General features: G+C 43.1%; 1 protein-coding gene across 1 annotated transcript in view; it reads right to left on the minus strand.

The window, feature by feature from the left end:
• Nucleotides 1-16,573, minus strand: part of SHC4 (SHC adaptor protein 4) — a 123,554-nt gene extending 106,981 nt beyond the window's left edge. The window contains exon 1 of the mRNA XM_079128798.1: nucleotides 15,646-16,573. Coding sequence (XP_078984924.1) covers nucleotides 15,646-16,230 — 585 coding nt within the window. The 5' untranslated portion in view covers nucleotides 16,231-16,573. The remainder of the gene's footprint in view (nucleotides 1-15,645) is intronic.
• Nucleotides 16,574-22,941: the final 6,368 nt, after the last annotated feature.

A 22,941-nucleotide genomic window follows, 5' to 3' on the forward strand; every position in this document is an offset into this window, starting at 1 on the left:
AAAACACTACCCAGCCAACAGTAAAGCTTCTGCTGTGTTTTCCTAGGAAAATACCTTGGTTCTTAACTCAGAGTCCATTTACTCTTTTTGTGGTACTGGGAATTGAACCCAGGGCCTGGTGCATGCTAGGCAAGTACTCTGCCACTGAGCTTCATCCCCTGACCCCCGTTTACTTCTGATTTAGCTGACAATTGTAACAGGTTGTTCTCTCTAGAGCTCAGAAGCCCAGGTTAAAATGTTGTGTCCTCCTGGGACAGACTCACACCATCAAAAGCAAAAAGTGACAGCTGATTAAACAGAAGAAATCTGAAAATTTGTTTAAAAATAGATATTTGAACTCCAAAAGCTCAGGCCTTTGGGGGACCCAGAGTTCAGGGGCAACTAACCCATTCACTCCTGAAGATTTGCCTTGTCCTAATTATATAGCACCAATGACTGTTGGAACAAAGGTTCTACTTCGACCAGACAAAAAAAAAAAAAAAAAAAGAGAGAGAGAGAGAAAGAGAGAGAGAGAGAGAAAGGAAATTGAATCACATGTCCACATGAAAACTTATACGTGAAATGCTCATTGCGGTATTATTCACAATAGCTAAAAAGTGGAAAGAACCCAAAGGTTCATCATTTGATAAATGAATAAACAAAATATGGTACATCCATACAATGGAACATTATTCAATATTTTTTTTAAAAATAAAGTACTGATACATAATACAAGAATGTCCCTGGCTGGGCACAGTGGTGCACATCTGTAAGCCCAGCAGCTTGGCAGGCTGAGGCAGGAGGATCATGAGTTCAAAGTCAGCCTCAGCAACTTAGCAAGGCCCTTAGCAACTCAACAAAAGTCTGTCTCTAAATATGATATAAAAAAGAGCTGGGGTGTGGCTCAGTGGTTAAGCATCCCTGGATTCAATCCCTGGTACTAAAAAGAAAAAAAAAAGAAGAAAGAAAGAAAGAAAAGAAAAGAATGAACCTTTGTGTAATTCCAACACCTTGGGAGGCTGAGGCAGGATCACAGTTGGAAGCCAGCTTCACCAACTTAGGGAGACCCTGTCTCAACATAAAATAATAAATAAATAAAAAGGGCTGGGCATGTAGCTTAGAGGTAGAACACTTCTGGTTGCAATCCCCAGTACTGCAAAATATTTTTTTAAAAAGTGAGAATGAACCTTAAAAACATGCTCAGTGGAAACAGACACAAAGAACTACATCTTATATAATTCCATTTACATGGGATATCTAGAAGAGGCAAATCCACAGGGACAGAAAGTAGATTAGTGTCTGCGGGAGAAGAGAAGAGGGATGACTGTTGATGGATACTGGGTTTCTTTTTGGAATAAAAAAAAATTTCCAACAAGTAGACAGTGGTAATTGTTATACAATTCTGTGAGTATATTTTTTAAAAACCACAGAACTGTATATTTAAAAGGTGCATTTCATGGTATGTGAATTATCTCTCTATAAAAATATAAGTCAAAGACCTAGAAAAATTATGGCATTTTCCCTCATTTTTTTTCAGTTGATATCAATCATCTATGAAGAGAAAGAAGTACATTGTCTTCACCACACAGAGGTTTCCATGTAAAATATTTTTAAGTTTTTAAAGATTGTCCTCTAGCCAGGCTCCGTGGCACACGCCTGTAATCCCAGTGACTTGGGAGGCTGAGGCAGGACGATTGCAAGTTCAAAGCCAGCATCAGCAACTTAGCAAGGCCCTAAGCAACGTAGCAAGACCCTGTCTCAAAATAAAACATAAAAAGGGCTGGGCTGTAGCTCAGTGGTTAAGCAACCCTGGGCTTAATCTCTGGTACCAAAAAAACAAAGATTCCCTTCTAAAGGGAGAAGCTTCAATTATCTGAAAAACTCACTGACTGCCTGGCAATGTCAAGGAGGTGAGCCTTACGCTGTTGGACTCCTACTGTGAGCACTCACAGCATCTGAGGGCCTCTTATTCAGAAGAAACGCCCCCTCTTAAACAGCTGGGTGATGACTCACATCTCTGTTCTTTCACTCCCCAGAGTGGCTCAGTGTGTGTAGGAAGCATTACCTCACTAGCAGGTGGGCCACCTCGAACTTTTCTGGAAGCTGACAGGGTATAACTCATAAATAAATACATCACCCATGAGTATGCACATTATGTTTCCTGCAAGGCTTCCAGGATCAATACTCACTCCCTGCCAGGGCCCAGGGGCCTCCCAGTGCTATGCCCACATCGTGCCTCACCCTTCCTCATCCTTCTTCTCCCTCCTCCTCCTTCTCCTCTTCCTCTTTCTGTCCATAGGTGACAGACTGGAGTTAGGCAATCAGATTCTTAAACTTTCTGAAGGGAGATTTGGAAATCTATCACACATTCCGAAGCAGAACCTCTTTCCCTTTGTTTCGTGTTGATAATTTCACTGCATGGCTCTCTCTTTCCGCCTCACTTATCATCCTTTTTGCTCACTGGGCAGTACACTCGGAACATTCCCTCCCCAAACATTTTTATCATGGAACTAGGCGCAATGATATGGTACCAGCTGTCTTGTCTTTCTTTTCTCAAAACTCTGTAACTTACTACTGCTTGTCATAAAAGATAAAGAAATTAAGATTTGATGTCGAATAAGGGTTTCTTTGCTTTTGCAAAGCTATTTCAGATGGGTTAACAGAGTGTTAAAAACTCACTCTGTATTTGAAGGGTTGAGAAGAGATACTTGATATAACTAGGTCCTGAAGAGTTCAGCATTATGCTAACAGGTGTTATGTGGTGGCTCCCATGAGCTATCTGTGATGGATATGCTGGGAGAATCTGGGGTTAGTGGGGCATAATTAGAGCTAAAATGAAGTTTTTGACATTTATTTTCAATGTTTAGTACTTCCAAGATTTTTTATTTTCAAATCAGAAACTCTTCCCAAGTATCTCTTAATTTGACCAGAAAATGTATCCTTAACATCCTTTCAGAAACCAAACAAATAATAAATCAGCCTCTGGTCAGGCTCTTCTAGAACCCTGGGTCTCTAAATAGAGGAACAGTTAGAAGTGTGGTCCATTCCATGACTGCACCACCACGGTGGGGTCAGCAGAGAAAAACATTGTGAACTCCAGCACACAGAATGATCTCCCTCTGTGTCCACAGCTATGTTTGTGTGTATATGTAAATATGAATTGCATAGGGAAAAAAGTCTGAAAGAATATCAAACAAACTGCTAATGGTATCAATTACCCCAGAGAATGAACTTTCACTTATTTCCCATTGTGTTGTCTGAATTTTCTACCAAATTAGCATGTTATTACCTTTGACATTTCAGAAAACACAATAATGAAAAAATTATCTTAGACAAAAAGAACTAAAGAAGTTGTCACTTGTTATTCTAGTCCTGACTCTTCTATTTTTTAAAAAAATTCAAATGAGAAAAAAACTCTCATTCACCAAGAGCCTGGAAGCCTTTGAGTCCCTAGAAAAGTGGGATAAGTAAGAACAAACATACAACCAGTTTGTCTGGTAAAGTATCATGGTTTTGGGGAAACAGATATGGAAAACCACATTGGGTTTTGCCAGAGTGGATTTCTAATAGTTAATGTCATTGTATCTGAGAAGCACATGTATTTCCTCTGAATTGCCATCAAAAACTATTGAGAACAAATTACATCTCCCTTTGTAGCAAACTTAACTCCAATTTGTTTAGTGTTCACAAAACACTAAGGAGATGAAAAGGGTATCCCAGAAGACGCAGGTTATTATTAAGAAAAACAAAACTCAAGGCCTCTTCACTTAGTCTTCAGTAATAAAAATATTGAGTGGAGGGAGAAGGATAGTAGAATGAAACAGACATTATTACCTCATGCACATATGTGACTACACCAATGTGATCCTACAACAGGCACAATCAGAAAAATGAGAAATGGTACTCCATTTATGTATAATTTATCAAAATACGTAAGTACATTCTACTGTCATGTATAACTAATTAGAACAAATTGCTAAAAAGTTTTTAAAAACGAGTGGAGGGAACTGGCGTGTTTGGGGTCTTCTTTATAAAGAGAAAGCTCTAGATGAGTTTCTAAGTTTAAAACACTATACCAAGAGATAGAGTTGCTAATTCGGTTTCACCTCTGGAGTATCTTGCACCAAATCTCGCATGGAATTCTGCATGGACTCTCAGGGTATCTGTTGTATTCTTAGCCAGGTTGTTTTCTAGGATGCCCTGGGACACTCTCGAGGTATCATTTTTCCTGAACAGAAACCATTTTAAGAGTAAGTACAGCAGTATTTATTAAATGATGTCTAGTCGTCCAGGGTAAGATGTTATCAGGTTTAGTAGAAAAAAATCTAATGTAAAATGCATTCATGGATTAAAGTTGTGCAACAAAGCAGGTGTGTGAGGATGAAAATCAGAAATGCACTGTGTGACAGATCACCAAGTCATGATGCTGGATTGTTAACATAGACTCTGGTCAAATTCTTTGGACTGACCTCTATTTGACTGACTTGCAGCAACCACTAGGCCACTGGTGTGTCCACATCTGCTATGATAATTTGAACTGTGGGTTTTCCAAAAATCTAGCTCTGTGTGTGCCACACCAGTATGCACGAACTTCATTGCTGCTGAAATCACATAATCTAAGGAGATATTAAACACACTGATAAAAACGTAAGCATGGAAGTTTTTTAAAAGGTAGTCCATTGATGAAAATAGGTCTAGGGCTGGGGTTATGGCTGGGGTAAAGTGCTTGCCTCACATGTACTAGGCACTGGGATCAATCCTCAGCTCCAAATAAAAATGAATAAATAAAATAAAGGTATTGTGTTCATCTACAACTAACAATATTCTTTAAAAAAAAAAAGAAAATAAGAAAATAAGTCAAAAGCTTTGGGAAGATTTTTTTTTCCCTTTGGGAAGATTTCATGAAGGCAAATTACTTTTGAAAACACATTAAGTTAGAAGTAGATACAACTACTCTAAGACATATAATTTAAAAAGTGAAACTGGCTGGGCATATGGCACATACCTGTCATCCCAGGGGTTCAAAGGAGGCTAAATCAGGAGGTTCACAAGTTCAAGGTCAGCCTCAGCAACTTATAAGACATTCAATAATTTACATAAAAATAAAAAGAGCTGGGGGTGTAACTTAGTGATAGAGCACCCCTGGATTCTATCCTCAGTATCACCAAAAGATTAAAAAGAAAAAGAAGAAAAGAAACTGGTCTGTACTGAGAACTGAGATTGCTCTGAAGATGGCTCCAAGACTTCATTCCAGTTTAAAGATACTGCAAGGAGGAAGGCAGATGAGGTGTTATAGGTAGAACTTATGCCCAAACTGAAAAGGATAAAAATCATTGTGTATGAAATTCAGATAAAGGGCCTTGACCTTACAAAACAAAATCATAGATAGGCAAGTTTAACTTAAATGTTAAAATTATATATGTAGCCAGCACACCTGTAATCCCAGCAGTTCAGGAGGCTGAGGCAGGAGGATCACGAGTTCAAAGCCAGCCTTAGCAACAGCAAAGTGCTAAGCAACTCAGTGAGACCCTGTATCTAAATAAAATATTAAAAAAGGGTTGGGGACATGGTTCAATGATTGAGTGCCCATGGGGTCAATCCCTGGTACCAAAAAAAAAAAAAAAAAAAAAGAAAATTCATACATGTAATTTTTATATCCTATAATAACAAGCCTCAATAGTATCAGAGGAGAGGCCTTCCATTACATAATATTAAAATATACCATTCTCAAAAATCACCTGAAATATCTCTACCTTAATAGGACAGTTGTCCAATACTGTCAGATAAAGAAGCTTGATCTACAAAATACACATTGGGCTAGATGCCTCTGCCTGCCAGCTGGTCATCCCTCATATGGATGCCTGCCACCTTGAGCTCAGCTTGTCAGAAATGGAACCCTGGGTGGTCCCACTCAACTGCTTTTCCTCCTCCTAGGGTCCCCGTGTCTTCCACTAGCTCCCCCTCTCTACTTTAGGCCTGCTACCTCAAATCCTCAGGCAAATCCTCCAACAAGACCCTAATATAGACCCTTCTCATCTTAATTATTGTAATCACCCATTAATGGGCTTCCACACCTCCAGTTACTTCATTCTCATTCCTCTGCTCCAATATTTAAACTCTTTAGTTTGATATTTAGTTCAAATCTCAGTATCATTATCTTTCAATCTTTTCCAAGCAGCCTCTACTCTAGCCAAATGAAAATTGATGTTCTCTCTTGTATAGAAACCTACACTTCCTTATCAACTTCCTGTCCATCTGAAAACCCCTTTGTTTACACATTCAGTCAAGTCCTTAGAGACCATCTCAAAGGCCCAGGAAGGCTTCCCTGACCACCCAGCCAGGACACCTCTACTTCTCTGATGCTGATAGATGTATCTTGTCCAGGCATATACTGTTTCCTACCTTGTATTATGATTATTCATCTGGTTTCAAATGAAAACAACAACAGCACTTTCCCCACATGTTTCACACAACACTAGTTTCGTAAGAAGCTGATCAAACAAGTTTAGAAGCACTGCATACTACAGTCCCTACCTAAGAAACCACAGTGAGGATGAAGGGAAATGGGGGAGAAGCTCAAAAAGTGGAATTAACAGGACTTGACAAGAGAAGCTGTGTGGGATAAGAAGAGTTTGGGGTCTGGGATGGATCTGGTGGCACTCCTGTCTTGCCATCCACTGAATGGGCAAGAGCAGAGTGTAGAGGTGTTCCACAACCCTTCCTCCCTGGAAATCAGAAAGTTTTCCTTTGACACTCTGGTGCCATTTATTACAACCTGACATATTACAGTAATTTGTGTGAACAACTTTGCTCTTCTTTACTATTATAACATCTTCATGCAAGAATTGTCTTATTCCCATGATATAGTGCAAAGAGCACTGGTCTAGGAGTCAGGAAGACTGGACTGACTTTAGTCCTTGCTGTGCTGCTGACGAGCCCTGTGACCTTGGAGAGCTTACCTCACCTTGAAACAGAAAGGTGTAGTAAAATGGAAAGATAAGATCTGAGACCAGGGTTAAAGAAACAACATTGATGGGTTGGGGATATAGCTTAATTGGTGGAGTGCTTGCATTTGCAAGCACAAGGCCCTGGGTTCAATCCCCAGCACCACAAAAGAAAAAAAGTGTTGAGAGAGGAGATGTGGGACAATAAACATTTTAGGCTCTAGAATTCATAGTAGGTTAAAATATTTAAGCTTGAATTATGCCTTTAAGCATTTCGTATAAATTATTATCTAACAACACAGTGGGGGAGGGGTGCAATTTCTGGAGTTGTCTTCACAATACATAGCCTTTCTCCTCAAGTCTCTGTCTTCTCCTGTAACTAGAAATTTCCAACCCCAAGAAGGCTCTGTTCTTAAAATTTACTTGTTAGTTGTTAAAATTCTTACTGCTGAAATGAGGTACCAATACTAGTGGAATGCCACAATTAGGATGCCAGCTAGCCTATAGATGCCTTTTAGCCCAGAGTGCATCTGAGTTGAGGTAGACTGCTGCTCATGAATGTCTTGAGCTGCAAGTGACTTGGCAACACAAGGGTTCTTTGCCCCACTCCCACCCCCATTGCTTGAGACCCTGAGGTGGAATCTGAAGGAGTATGGTGGGGTGGAAAGTCAGGTGGCAAACTATAAACTTTAGAAAATCTACGCATTTAAAAGAGGACAAAGAAAATTAGAGGTCACTTAGTTTAGATTCTAGGAATTATTGGTTGGTTGCATATTCTTCTATTCAGCATTACTGCCTCACCCACATCCCACATTTATGCAATTCATCCCACTAACATGGGGTTTCTCATCCTCAGCACTATTGACATGTTGGGACTCCTGAGTCTTTGTTATGGGATCTTCTCTGCGTGTTGTAGGATGTTCAGCTGCAGTAGTACCCTTCTTCCCTCCCAGTTATGACACCCCAAAATGTCTCCAGGCATTGCCAAATGTCTCAAGTGGCAAATTGATCCCCATTTGTGAACCACTGCGCTGCGTTCAGCAGTTACCCAAATTTTCTGTGCATCAGAATCATATAAAGAACTTATTAAAATACAAATTTCTGGGCCCAAGCCTCATCTATTATGATCCAATAAGTCCAAGATGGAGGCTAGAAATTTATACATTTAACAATCATTTTTAACTGACATCAGTCCTCCCCAGCAAACTTGGGAAATACTACAATGAAGAGTCTGTGAAGTAAATAAGCATCTTTTCAAAATGCAAAGGCTTTCACTCTGCTGCATGGAGGGAACAGGAGAGTTGACCATGGATGCTAGCGGGCAACTTTAGAATGGAAGGCAGGCCTTCCCTAATGACCATGGAAAAGGCTTAGCGGAAGAAGGTTCCACCAGGGTAGCACCGCTGGCCAGGAGAAGGTATGCCAGAGGGGCTTGGTGAAAGGCCAAAGTCAAATTTAGCCTTTCATAATTTATTCTGCATGTGTGCCCCAAAGAACTCCTAGACCACATCCATTCTCTTCCCATTACCTGGGACCTACTATGACACAAGCTCTGTGCTAAGCCTTTCCACATATTTTCTCATTTCATCCTCTCCCTAACCATATGAGAAAGCTTATCGAGTTTTATCATTATTCCTCTGGGAAATTTCATTGTCCAAAGAACTACACACAAACTAACTTTTGACCCACAACTTCTTCAAAATTATAGACAGCCTGTACTAGACCTGGAGTTCTGCCCCGAAAAACTCTGCAACATTGTTAGGATGGGAAAAAGGCTCTCTCAGCTGAGGAGGCAGGACCCTCTCTTGGTCTCACCCAGTCTCCCAGGACTCTTTGTTCTTTGCATAAAAGAAAGGAGCCCCAGTGTGTTCACCCAAGAAGACTTTCTCAGTTTTTCTACCACGTATTCTGAATTGGAAAGTGCAAGACAAAGGGTTAGAAATTTCTTCACGTTCCCATGCCCAAGTGAGTGTGAAAACCTAGCCACCTCAGGGGCAGGCAGCTGATGTGAGTAAGTGAAGCTGGGTAGGAGAAGTGAGAAAGCAGCCTTGACTCAAGAGCTGTGTGCATCATTTAGGTCACTCTCCAGGATTGGTTCAGTACTATCCATGTGGTGACATGGTATTGGCTTTGGAGTAATACAAAAATGGAAGTGAACCAGGCGTAATGTCACACACCTGTGATCCCAGCAACTCAGGAGGCTGAGGCCAGGAGGATCGCAAGTTCAAAGCCAGCCTCAGCAACTTAGTGAGACACTAAACTACTTAGTGAGACCCGTCTCAAAATAAAAAATAAAAAAGACTGTGGTTGTAGTTCAGTAGTAAAGCTCCCCTGAATTTAATCCCCAGTGAAGAAAGGAAGAGGAGGAGAAGAAAGAGAGAGAAAGAGAAAGAGAGAGAGAGAGAGAGAGAGAGAGAGAGAGAAGGAAGGAAGGAAGGAAGGAAGGAAAGGAAGGAAGGAAGGAAAGAAGGAAGGAAGGAAGGAAGAAAGAAAGGAAGGAAGGAAGCAGAAGTGAAAGGAAGCCATGCCATCTTGGAGAAATGGGCCCCAGAAGATGAACGAAAGAGGGCCAATCCATGCATAATTGTACAAGTCCTAGTCCAACATGGATACATACCACCCACAGGGACCTTCTTAAATACAAGGGAGAAATTGGCAAAGTCAATGCTCTATGGGCTCTACTATGGTTTGGATATGGTCTGAGTGTGTATCCTGAAGGTTGCTGGGTGGGAAGCTTGGTCCCAGCGTGGCAGTGTTGGGAGGCGGTGGAAGCTTTAAGAAATGGGACCTACTGGGAGGTAAGTAGGACATTAAGGGCATGCCCTTAGAAGGGATTAATGTAGTTCTCACAGGGTCCCAGTTAGTTCCCACAAGAGTGAGTTGCTATAAAAGACTGAGTCTGGACCTTAAATCTTTCAAGTCTCCTGTCTCCATGTGATCTCACCTTATCCCATGCACTCACACAGTGATGCCATTCACCATGTTATGATACAGCCAAGGGACCCTCAGTGGAGACCAAATAGATAGACCTGCCCCATCTTGGACTTTCAGCTTCTAAAATTGTGAGCTAAAATGCCTCTTTTCTTTATATATTACCCAACATCAGATATTTTGTAATAGCAACGGAAAACAGACTAATATAGGCTCCTTGCCACTCTCCCATGCCTTCTTTTATCTTCTTACTACTATTTTAAGACAGTTTCCTATTAGAAAAAAGTCTTGATTTTGGTCTTATAAAAGCATACCCAGCATTTTAACCAACTAGGGAACATTTGGAATAGCATATTTAGTACAGGGAATGGAAAAAAATGAGCAAGAAGGGAGTAGAAAAGAGAATGCTGTAAACTTTCTGGGTATGTATTATTTGGGGCAAGTTGCTTCACATCTTGGAGCCTCAATTGTAAAATGAAACATTTGGACTCACTGATCTCTAGAATTCTTTTTTGCTCTGGTGTCAAGGGGTATGGAAGGACTAGACAGATCAGGGGTAAGGGAAGGTCTTAAAAAAGAAAATACACTTCAAACATGCCAGGATTTTCCTAAGATTGTTCTAGTAGAATCTACTTCATAAGTGCCCCCAAGGAGAAACAGGAAGGAAATGCAACACCCTCAAGCCAAATTGTCAGTTTGGCTGGAATTATTTCCGCCCACTCTATCTCCAACTTCATCACCAATAACATAGAAAAGGGGGAAGTTGGCAGAGGCAGAAAGCCACCTTCCTTAACTGTGGGCACCTGAGCCACACGGCCCAGGCCTGGCCTTGCTGTGTCCACCATGGGACTGTCTCTTCAGGGATTTCCTGGAGTTACAAGACTTCCTCTTTCAAGACAAGAGTTACAAGGTTGTCTGTGTGGCAGGGCCTTTTTCTCTAAGCACTGTTGTCCAGAGAGAACAGGGAAGGGTTAACTCCTGCTGTCCTTCCAGCCGCCACCAACTCCTGAGAATGCCATGCTCCCAGAATCCCTGGTGCCACCACTCACCTCTTCCAACCCTGGCCTCTCCTAGACTAGCCCACCCTCCACCACTCCCTGGAGTCCCACACTTGGATGTTGTTCCATAATCTGACTCCTTTCCACATACCTCTAAAATGTACCACCTCTGCCCATGGCGGTGGAACATACCCCTTCCTGGCTTAATAGTGAAGGCAGCTCAGTGTTTGTGAAAGAGTGATAAGGAAGAGGTTAGTGCATCCTGAAGGACATTCTTCTCCTCTCTGTTCACAAGATGATGCTAAAAATGATTTCTTCCAGAGAACTCTTTCTAACCATAAAAGGTCCTAATAGTAAGATATCTCAGACATGTGGAAAAGGAGACTTGAAATCTCAAGATAATAAACAGCATTTTGTTCAGTCTTCATATTTTAAATATAAGATGAAGCCCCAGAGAGGTGAAGTGACTCACCCAAGATCATACAGTCAGCCAGCATCATACTTTAACCCAGGCTGCCTAACTTCTAGAGCTATACTCTCGTGTGGAAAAGATATCTAAGATAGACATAACGTTTTAGTTTTGTGAACTACACCTAGTCTCAACAATAGAAGGCTGACAATATTAGTTCACTGGCTCAGAAATAAGATACAAATTAGACAGAACAAGATGATTGGGTCAGAGTATGATTTGATATTCACAAAGGAAGTTAAGAAAATCTCTCAAGACACATTTGTATTTGCACACAAAGATGATGAACACAAGTATACCTATGTAAGCAGACACATTGCAATAAATTTTCTTAGGGACTCTTATGTGTTGAACTAAAACCCCCAGAAAAAATATCCAGATCTTAGCCCCCAGAATCTGTGAATGTGATCTTATTTGGAAATAGGTCTTTGCAGATGTAATAAAGTTAAGATGGAGTCAGGTTGACTAAGACAGACTGAAATCCAATGACTCGTGTTCTTATAAGAAAAGAGAAACTTGGCCATGGACACACAGACAGAATGCTGTGTGAAGACAAGGAAGAGAGTGGAGCGGTGCATCTACAAGCCAGGAAACAGCAAGAAATACTGACAACCACCTGAAGGTAGAAGGAATGATGAAAGATTCCTCCCCTGGAGCCGCCGGAGACAGCATAGCCCTGCTGATAACCTTGCTTTGGGACTTCTTACCTCCAGAACTGTGAGAAAGTAAATTTCTGTTGTTGCAAGCTTCCTGGTTTGTGGTACTTGTTACAGCAGCAATAGCAAACTAATACAGTCTGGGGAAATGGTTGGGCTAGACTGGGCAGAAATGAGGAGTGTAGAATTGTGCATTAAATGTTCTGTAGGCTGTTCTATAACAAAGCTATCCTGCATAGTGTGGTTCTCCATCAACACTATTCCATTCATAAACTTCCAAGATTGCCTGTCTTGCTCAAAGGTAGGTGAAAGGTAAGGAAGGGGACCACTGGAGAAAACTCTGGGTAGGAATCCTTAGTCTGTTGCTTACTAGTTGTAAAGTGTATGCACACCACAAGCTTTTGGGGTGTCAGTGTCCTGACCTAGAGAATACAGTCTTCTTCAGGGCATTGTTGTGAGAACCTTTGTGGTTACCTGGAGAAGCTCTAACAGGGTTAATTTCTTCACCTCTGCTTTATTTAGTCTTTGAAGCAAGTTCAGGGTTGCGGTGTGGTGGGAAAGGGAACTAAACATTTTAAATACCTCCCATGTGGATAAAGGAGCCTTGGAGTCATTAAATGCTCAGGCTGGGAGACATGTTCAAGACCACTGGGGGAAAGTCTCTCATTTTAGAGATGAGAGCACTGGTCACATTATATATTTTCTACACTTACTGCAGATTATGTTGGGTACCTTGGAGACCTTTAAATGAGTGACTGTTGATGGGTGAAGTGCCTTGGGAAGACCTCATTAAGAAACAAGACCTAGTTTTATGGTGAGAGTGAAAGTCACTATTTGACATCACTTAATGGACTTTGTCCACTTCACTACTATGCCCATTCATTGTTTTATTAGGCCCCATCTCCGTGCCTTAGAATGAAAGTTTCATGAGGGCTCATACCTGGTCTGTTTTGCTCACTGATACACAGTGCCTAGAACAGTTCTTACCACATAATTGTTTCACAGTCCATACTTTGTTGACTAAATGAGTGGATGAGTTGGCAAATAAGTTTGGGCAGGGAGGGGAGCAGTCACGTGTCATGGATATGGACTAGACTACAGGGCAGTCTTTTGCCTACGAAATTTGCCCCCAAGTCCCCTAGCCATTAAGAACATGACTTCTCGATCCAAAGACATCATTATTCAGCAAGCACTGACTTAAATCTTCCTATGTGCCTTTTCCTGCAGATGAATTACATGGATAACAATTGTGGTTCCTTGGTATGATATTTTCACTATAAATTAATAGGTTGGCAGTTTTTAAAAAGTAGTTCATGTCTCGAAAGAATTCTTAGGAAAAGAATGTCGGCCAGGATGAGAACCTATGGGAAAGAGCACCAGGAACGACACACAGGAAACTTGGGTTCCAGATCTCAGTCTGCTTTGGACTCACATGTGTGGCCTTAAAAATTACTTCTTCAGGGTTCAGTTTTCCCATAGAGGCACTGATATCGATAAGTTGATAAATAGAATCCTTCCATCTTGCAAAGTTAGAATTGTACAAAAATTAAATAAGCTCTTCCATGTATAGTGACTTTGTAAGAGAGGTAGTAACTGGAGTCACGTCATAGCTATTGGTATTATCTAGTGTGCATTTGGGTCAGGGGGTCAGCAATTTTCCTGGGGTTAGTTATCATTGCCATGAAAAGACAGCTGGTGACCTCATTAAAAATCTACAATGCCAGCTAGGTCACTTCCCAGGGAAAATAGAAATGGCGTAGCAACTATTCCACATTTAAAACTATACAGGTGTGTGAGTGTGGGGAGGTGGCAGGAGGTAAAAGAGGGAAGAAAAGGTGAAGCAGAGGGTAGAGGATCTGCAGGAGACAGAAGAACAGGTGCAGAGAGCACAGGTTTGGAGAGTGACTGGTTTTCCCATGAGGACTTGGCATGCACTGAAGCTTGACAAATGAACTTTCCGTAGGCACATAAAGTATTTCCAATATGGAACACTCACTGTGGCGGAGGGCAAGAACTGAGTGCTCCATACATTTATCGTTCAGGTTGCAGGTGCCCATCTGTTGAGGATGTCCTGAGCCTGCTCCCTCTGTAACCCTTCTGGCACTCATTATTTGGCCTTCCTCAAGATTCCCTCTTGTCTGTCTATGATACAGTTATTGCAGTAGCTCTCAAATTGATACCTTCAGATCAAAACTCTCACCTGAGTGCCAGTCTTATTCTGCGGTCCACCTACATATTAGCACGATTAGATAATATCATTTTAATATAGAATTTCAAAAAACACACTTAGCACAAATCCCCCTTCCTAATTCACTTCTGTTTCTTTCACTGGCATTGCTAATGTCATTCCAAGACTTAAATTTGGAAGTGATTTTTCACTCTTCATAATAATCATCCTCAGTCTCCACCAACAAAAGCAATACCAAGATTTCTCACTGGCCTTTCAGGCTCAAATTTTTCCCTGCTTCAATTCATGCCCAATAAATCAACCGACCGATCTTTTAAAACTACTTCCATCAAGTCATGATTTGCCTACAAACCAAGGAGGGTTCTTGTTCATCAGCGTGTTTACGACTCTCTCATTTGGCATCAAAGAGCTGTAGACAACTCCCCCCTCACCCTAAACTATCCAGGATCTATACTTGTCTTGATTCATGTTTGTTTGAACAATGTGATAGCAGCCACTCTTTGTCACCTATTACTCTTCCCCTCTCCAGCATCCCCCATTCTCTTCAAGGAAGCTCTGTATAGACCTATGTAGGATCCCTTGCCACCACCGCAGTGACTCTGCTCCTATTCTTGCCCCATCAGTAATCTTCAGATCTGATATTTCTTCCAAGATGCACCTTCTCCTGAAGGTTTACAACATGAATGAATCCCAGATCACAGCACCTTTCCCTTTTTCTGAATTCCCTCAGCATTATCACTAGATACCAATAGCTAAGTATTGTTCTCTTATTATTTCACAAGTGTTCATTGAGATCTGAGTTCTAAAAGGGCAAGGGGCCACATCTTCATTGCCCCAGATCTTAATTGGGTAAGGACAGATGCAAGGCCAGTAAGGACCTTGATTTTGCATGTAGTTCATAGACAAGGCCTACTTGCTGCAGTGTAGGCAATAAATATGCACTGAGGAGCTAAGACCTCCTCCTAGCACAAGGTTGGAGACTCAGCCATATTTTGAGAAGTGTTTGTTAAATGCTGAATTAAAAATTTCAGAACTAATCCAAGCCTCCTTACATGCTTCAGGCTCCTCTAACAGAAATCTCTACTGGATTCATCCAAAATACAACCCCACTATAATCTACCAGGTCTCAACCACTAATCAGATTTGAAATCTTTGACCCTTCTTGGCCACCATGCTAGGTCCAGTGGGGACAAGAAGGTGCCACCTCAGCTGCCTCTATTCGAAGTTGCCCCTACACAGGCAACTACCTACAAGTTAGCAACAGTTCATGCCCTTGAACCAAAGGTTTTTTGACTCTGGTACATGCCGGATATTTATAGGAAAATGTGTAAAGCCAGCTCCCCATCTCCCTTGGTCCAGTTGCACAAGTCTTGTTCAAACCTGGAACCCAGCCAGGTAATGTGCAGCCCCTTGCAGAAAGCAGGGAAGATGCCCCTTTCCCCCAGAGTCCTTAGGAGTGCAGAGAGGGAAATGGACTTACCCTCACGCAGAAGTTCATGCCCATCCCCAAAAGAGGTTGCAGAAAGTGTCTCTCCTGCCTGCTTCTGGGGACTGGTTCTCCAGGACCAGGAAGCGGACAAGCATCAGGGGTTAAGGAGGTCACCCTGTGTCCCAACAGGTCTGGTTGCAATGCAGGTGCAGACCCGATCCTATTTAGACTGCTTTCGGGGGAAGCCGGGCTGCTGGGAGCCGGATCCTGGCTTTCTTGGAGCTTCAGCCGGGGCACCTCTTTGGTACCCAGGCAAAAGTTTTTCAGACTCAATAAAGTGGCAGGGTTGGCCAGCTTCATACTGGCCATGCGGGGGATCAAGGTGCATAGTGGGGTGGGGCTCTCCTGGGTCGGCAAGGTGGCATCTTCAGCCGGCAGGTGAGGTGCCAGGGCGGGGTGGGGATTCTGCGGCGAGCCCTTGTTTCCGACAGAGACTCCAGGACTGCCTTCCTCCAAAGACGTGATGGACTCGTTCCGAAAGCGGCTGTACTTGGCCCTGTGCAGCATCCCGGGGTGCCCAAATAGTCCTACATACAGCACGAGTCCTGCCAGGCTGTCCTGGCCGCGTTCTCGCATAGCCTTGGCAGTGCTGAAACAGGATATTGTAGCATAAATCGCTTCGTTGTCTGGTAGATAACCGGTACCGACATCAAACGCCTCAACGCCCAGTGCAACTCGCAACTCGAAGCAGCCACCGCTAATTCTGCTCTAACCCTTGCCCGCCTCGGCTCCCGGACGCTTAAGGGTGACAGCCCAGAGGGGAAACGCCTCCCTAGCTCTGATTTCAGTCCCTCCCCGGCCGAGGCAGGCGCCCTGTGCTCTCGCCTCAGATTCCTTGCTGGGAAAGCCTGCACCCAGGCTACTGGCGAGGAGAATCCCTCACCGCCAACTCTTCGGCACAGAACCCAGTCAAACACCGGCCAGCCGGTCCAGCTGCATCTCTAGCCTTGCAGGAATCTAGCAGAAATATGTAGCACGCACCCCCCCTCACCCCCCAGCCTCCCCCTTCTGCACACAGGAACTTTTAAACCTGCTCCCTTCGTTTTCACAGGGCGGGGCAACGACTGGCCTATTAACCCTTTATTTGTTCCAATGATTGTTCATTTAAAAAGGAAAAATATAATGTATATATGAGTCAAAGGCCCTTCTGTTTGGGTTCGTTGATTCTGATGGCTGCCCTCTCTTGGAAGATCTTGTCTTGCCTCCCATTCTGGGCCACAAGCCAGGAGTACTAGCGACAGGCGCTGTTCTGCATTGTTTCACTGACTCTCGATCCCTCCCTTCTCCCCCACCCCACCCCGTCGTGTTTCTTAGATTCCCTTCCAGCCTGCCCACCCTGGCTCAGAGCTTCCCTCCCTCCCGGACTCTCGGAGATTCTTTCAGGAACCCATTCGCAGCAGAAGGCTGAGATGTGCAGAATGATAAGCAGAGTGTTGAAATTTTTATGAATGAACTTTGCAGAATGAATTTCTCTCCGTGTGTGCAAGCTAATAAATCTGTGAATGAAGCTGAGAATAGCTGTAATTGACTGACGGTCTCAGGGGTGCTTGGTTTTTATCCAATCAGGCAGCAGCTTGATGACTCATGCACCATAAATATACTAAACTAGTAGCCAGGAGAAATAGAGCTGGGGGAGAGAGGAGGGAAAGATTTTATTTTGTGCTGTCTGATGAATGAATGGGTTAAAATAAAGACAATCTCTACTACAGAACATCAGAAAGCTGGTACCAGCAGGTTAAAAGATCTATTTTCTTTCTTGTTGAGATGCTTGGGGAAAGCCAAGCACAAAAGATAAATATTAGATACATTGTCCCGGATATTAGGGCATATGGTACACAAACAACTCCTGTGGGAAGCCAGTGATGCATTTTTCTTAGAAACGTAGGTTGTTTTTTTTTTTTTTTAATTGATCGCTGGTTCCATCTTCCGTCTGGTGCAGCTTCCTGAACCTATCAAATGTATCTGAAGACATGATGACAACTGCAAGAGGCTTAGCACACAGGAAGCCAGAACCGGAGTAGGGCAGAGGAAATGCAGGTTCTTTCAGGAACAGAGAAAAGGAAAGTGCTGAAACACTGGGGTGCCGGTGGGGAGGGGTGAGAATATGGTAGTGGAAGAGATAAGAAAACAGCGAAATGTTGCATTTCTCTGTAGACCAAGGCTTGGGCGCTGAAATTGTTCATTAATTCAAAAATTAAAGCAAGCTAGCAACTCAGGGAGTCAGGGATGTGCCCTGATTGTCTCACTGACCATGGGCTGCAATAGGCTCATGGGTATTCATGACTTTAACAGCCTGAGCTCCCTGGGGTTCCAAACACAGGTTTGGAATTAAATGGTTGCTGGTGACCCTTGGGAAAGACATCCTCTGTGGCTTCTTACTCCTCCACGGAAAGAATGAACCTTCTGGCATCCTGTCTGCTGCTGAGTGTGTTTGGATGTGTTTTTTCCCTGGGAACGCCTTCTGCATCTTCATGACTCTTCCTTTTCAATCCTTGCTGACCTTCACCCATCCATAAACCTCCTCCTGGCAAAACTGAGGGCAGTGGTAAATCAGTCAAAACTCATATCCCTGGGGCTGAGGAAATAGATTGTTATCTATTCCTGGGTAAGATTGTTATCTCTTATTCCTCCCAGTTCCTTTTTCTGTCTTTGCCTTCTTTGCCTTGTCCTCCCCTGGGCTGCTTCCTTGCTGACACTAGGGCGTGACTACCCCATTCTGTACTGCCTTGAGAAAGTTACTTTACCTCTCTGTGCCTGGATGTCCTCATTGTTAAGAGTAGCTATCTAATGGAGATGTTAGGAGGGTTTATGATGTAATCCTAATCCCTGAGAGGTCCTGGCACAGTGCTCCAGAGAATGGCTGTCTCTCTAAGTACATGCTGCAGAGTATTTTTTTTAAATTTATTTTTATTGTAAACAAATGGGATACTTGTTGTTTCTCTGTTTGTACATGGAGTAACAGCATACCATTTGCATAATCATACATTTACATAGGGTAATGATATTTGATTCATTCCATTATTTTTTCATTCCCCAACCTCTCCCACCTCTCTCTTCCCTCTATACAGTCCCTCCTTCCTCCATTCTTGCCCCCCTCCCACCCCCCATTATGTGTCATCATCCGCTTATTAGTGAGATCATTCGTCTTTTGGATTTTTGAGATTGGCTTATCTCACTTAGCATAATATTCTCCAATTTCACCCATTTGCCTGCAAATGCCATAATTTTATTATTCTTTATAGCTGAGTAATATTCCATTGTATGTATGTATGTATATATATATATATATATATATATATATATATATATATATATCTCAGTTTCTTTATCCATTCATCAATTGAAGGGCATCTAGGTTGGTTCCACAGTCTGGCTATTGTGAATTGAGCAGCTATGAACATTGATGTGGCTGTATCTCTGTAGTATGCTGATTTTAAGTCCTTTGGGAATAGGCCAAGGAGTGGGATAGCTGGGTCAAATGGCGGGTCCATTTCAAGTTTTCTAAGGAATCTCCACACTGCTTTCCAGAGTGGCTGCACTAATTTGCAGCCCCACCAGCAATGTATGAGTGTACCTTTTTCCCCACATCCTCTCCAACACCTATTTTTGCTTGTATTCTTGATAATCGCCATTCTTATTGGGGAGAGATGGAATCTTAGGGTAGTTTTCATTTGTATTTCTCTTATAACTAAAGATGGTGAACATTTTTTCATATGTTTGTTGATTGCTTATAGATCTTCTTCTGTGAAGCGTCTGTTCATATCCTTAGCCCATTTGTTGATTGGGTTATTTATATTCTTCATGTTGAGTTTTTCGAGTTCTTTACATATTCTGGAAATTAGTGCTCTATCTGAAGTATGAGTGGCAAAGATATTCTCCCACTCGCTGTAGAGTATTTTAAGGCTATTGGAATCAGGTTCCTCCACTAACGCTGGTACCTTTAACCTTACACCATCCTAGGCAATTAAAAAGCACAAAGTAGGAAAAGACAAAAGAACCAACATTGTCCAAGGAAACATTTTCCCAACCCATCATATGGGCCTGAGAACAGTGGTTAGGGGGCTGCTGGTTGTGAATCCTCTCGGAGGCCTTCATTTCTGTAGGTCTCAGTGCGACTCCCAGGGCCCAAAACAACCCCTCCATTCCTCAGAAGGAGTGAGTCTTGGGAGGGGTGGAGCAGCAGGGGGCGGGCACGGTCTCAGGGCAACCAGGCAGTAAGAAAGCAGGCAGGCCACTGCCCATGAACCCTGGAGACCTTCACTCTCCTAGCAGCTCAACCAGGGCTTCTCATGAGAGTGAAAGAGCCGAGATCTGCGTCTGAGCAGTGGGACAAGCCTGCAAGGCCAGCCAGTGTGGCTGGGCAGCTCTCAACCTAAACACAGGGCTGAAAAGATATCTCAAGAGCCCAAGAGTATGCTTGTTTATTGAGCAGATTTCTATTCCAGGTAGCTGGGATACAAGGTATAGTGTACTTTTCCCCCAGGACATTAAACTATTCTTTTCAACAGTAATAACAAACATAATATTGATTAGATCTACTCTTTATGAAACACCTGACCATATACCTGTATTCATAGTCAACTGTAACTCCTGGAGGCTGTGACTGTGTTCAGCTACAGATGTGGAAATGAGGTTGACAGAAGTGCTTGCTCCACATCCCCCCATCGCTGAACAATGGTGCCAAGACCCCTCTAGCTCTGCCTTACCGTAAAGCCAGAGTCCTAACCTCTGCTCTCCACTGCCTCCCAGGGGGGACAGAGAGCCCAAGACTGGGTTCTGGGCCTATGTTGAGAACCACAGGCCTCTTGCTGCTCCCCAAAGCTCTGGGACACAATTGAGCAGGAACAGAGTTGGAGGATTCTTGGAGGTTCTAGAATTGTTGAGAAGCCTTAACACTGCCCTCACAGGTCAACGAGAGAGGGCCTAACAGAAGATTCCCCCACTTACTGTGTTTTCTGTCTCCCCACACACACATACACACACAATTACCAAGGGAAAGTGTATTTAGCCCAAAGGCAATTTCTCAAAGTGAAGATGATACTAGACTTGATGACTCAAGAAACTCTGGTACCTGGAATACTACCCACGAGCTTGTGTTCTTAGAAGCCTAGTGGAGTAGAAAGAGCATGCGCTTGGGTGGTACAGAGCAGGTTCAGTCAGTTACCTGACCTCTCTGAGACAGTTTTCTCACATGTAAAATGGGCATGGTAAGAGAGAATAGCTGCTGGGCCTGAAGTAATCACTTCATATCTGAGCCTCCCAGCAACTGGGAGCAGATGCTGTTTATCATTCACTGACTTGTCCAAGTCACAGAGCCAGTGAGTAGCAGACCTGGGCAGATGTGAGCACTGACTCACTCCAACCCCAGGCCCTTAACCTCTGTTTACAGTCCAGGGTTTGCAAGGACATCAGTCCTGCTCCATGCTCACTAAATGTTAATTTTTGTTTTTCCCCTCCTTGCAGCTCAGACCGAAAAAAATTCATCCTAAATATCTAAAAAGGAAAAATATGAATCACAGATAAGAAAAATCATGTTTGTCATTAAACCATCAAAGAACCATGAACCCCTCTCATCATCACCCTCAGCGACAGTTTTGCTCAGGCCACATGGTGTGCCTCCTTTGCTCTGAGGCCCCTCCTGTGCACCAGCTTCCTAAGGGTCAGTCTGCTCTGGTGAGTACAGCTGGGTCAGGAGGGGCCTTGCTAGAATTAGTCAGGACCCCATAGAACTTCTTGGAGGAGTGGGAGAGAAGAGGACCTGCCCCCCCCCCAAAGAAAAAATGCCATCCAGCTCTTGAAGATAATCCAGTGTGGAATTTGGGGTGGAAGAAGGGTGCATTAGAGGATGTGGGGAGGTATAGGCAAAATAAAGCAGAAATAACTCTGGGGAGCCACATCAATGTTTATAGCAGTTCAATTCACAATAGCTAAACAATGGAACCAACCTAGGTACCCTTCAGCAGGTGAATGGATAAAGAAAATGTGGTGTAGATTCACGATGGAATATTACTCAGCCAAAAATAAGAATGAAATTATGGCATTTGCTGGTAAATGGATGAAGATGGAGAATATCATGCTAAGTGAAATAAGCCAATCCCAAAAAACAAACAAAACCCAAATATTTTCTCTGATATGCCAGTACTGACACAATAAGAGGGGTGAGGGCTAGAGAAGAATAGTTACTTTAGATTAGATAGAGGGGATTGAAGGGAGGGGAGGGGGTATGGGGGCAGGAAGGACGGTAAAATGAATCAGACATTATTACCCTATGTGCATATATGACTATACGACCAGTGGGATTCTACATTGTAATGTATAAAGCTGCTCCCCCGCCCATCAGGTGCAGCCATTTTCCCGCCTCCCAACCACTTGTCAATTTGTGAACATCCTAGCTAGCTATTGGTTCATCAGTCAGCTTGCAAGTATCCTTCTCCGTTATTGGTCCCCTGTTAGCCCTGCGGAATTCAACTGTACTATAGCTTCCCCACCATCTTTTCCCATCCTTCTGTCTGTCCTCCTCACTTTTCTCTATCCTCCTGGCTTTCCACTCTCTGTAGCATGTGCCCTTTCTTTTCCTTTCTCTTTCTCTCATTTTCTCTCTTACCCTGCAGGGAGACACTCTGTTTGCTTAAAAAACTCCCTTATGTGATTTCCTGAGTCCGGCGTGGTTCCATGGTATTTCCCTTACATACATCATGTACATCCAGAAGAATGAGATATTATACTCCATCTATAGATGATGTATCAAAGTGCATTCTACTGTCATGTATAACTAACTAGAACAAATAACAAATTAAAAAAAGAAAGAACTCTGGGGGACTGTGAGCTGATTGCTACTTTGGAATGAGGTAGAACAGGGGACATCAGAATGTGATAGCTCAAAGACATCCACTCCAGCCCACCACCAGCATTCCCATCACAATGCAGACCTACCCTGGAGAATTCTCCCCCCACATACCCACAGCAAGCCTTATGCAAGATGAGCCCAAGCAAGCAGTGGCAACATGACTGAAGCTTTAGTTCAGGAGGGAAGAATTCCTGGAGACAATATTTACATAAAGTCATTGGCGGTGTGAAGAAGAACCTGCCCCCACCCTCTCAAGATTCGCTGGAATAAACTGACGACCATGAAACAGGATGAAGGCCACACATTCACTAACATGCAGAGGGAGGAAGCCATGGCACGAGGGGAAATCACAGGGTGTGACTACCCACCTACTTCATACTAGTCCAAAACTTGATCCACCCCCTTTCCAGGGAGGAGGATATAGCAGTGAGCAAGGGTGG

The sequence above is a fragment of the Sciurus vulgaris genome (assembly GCF_902686455.1).
Source record: "Sciurus vulgaris genome assembly, chromosome: 2".
Classification (NCBI taxonomy): Eukaryota; Metazoa; Chordata; class Mammalia; order Rodentia; family Sciuridae; genus Sciurus; species Sciurus vulgaris.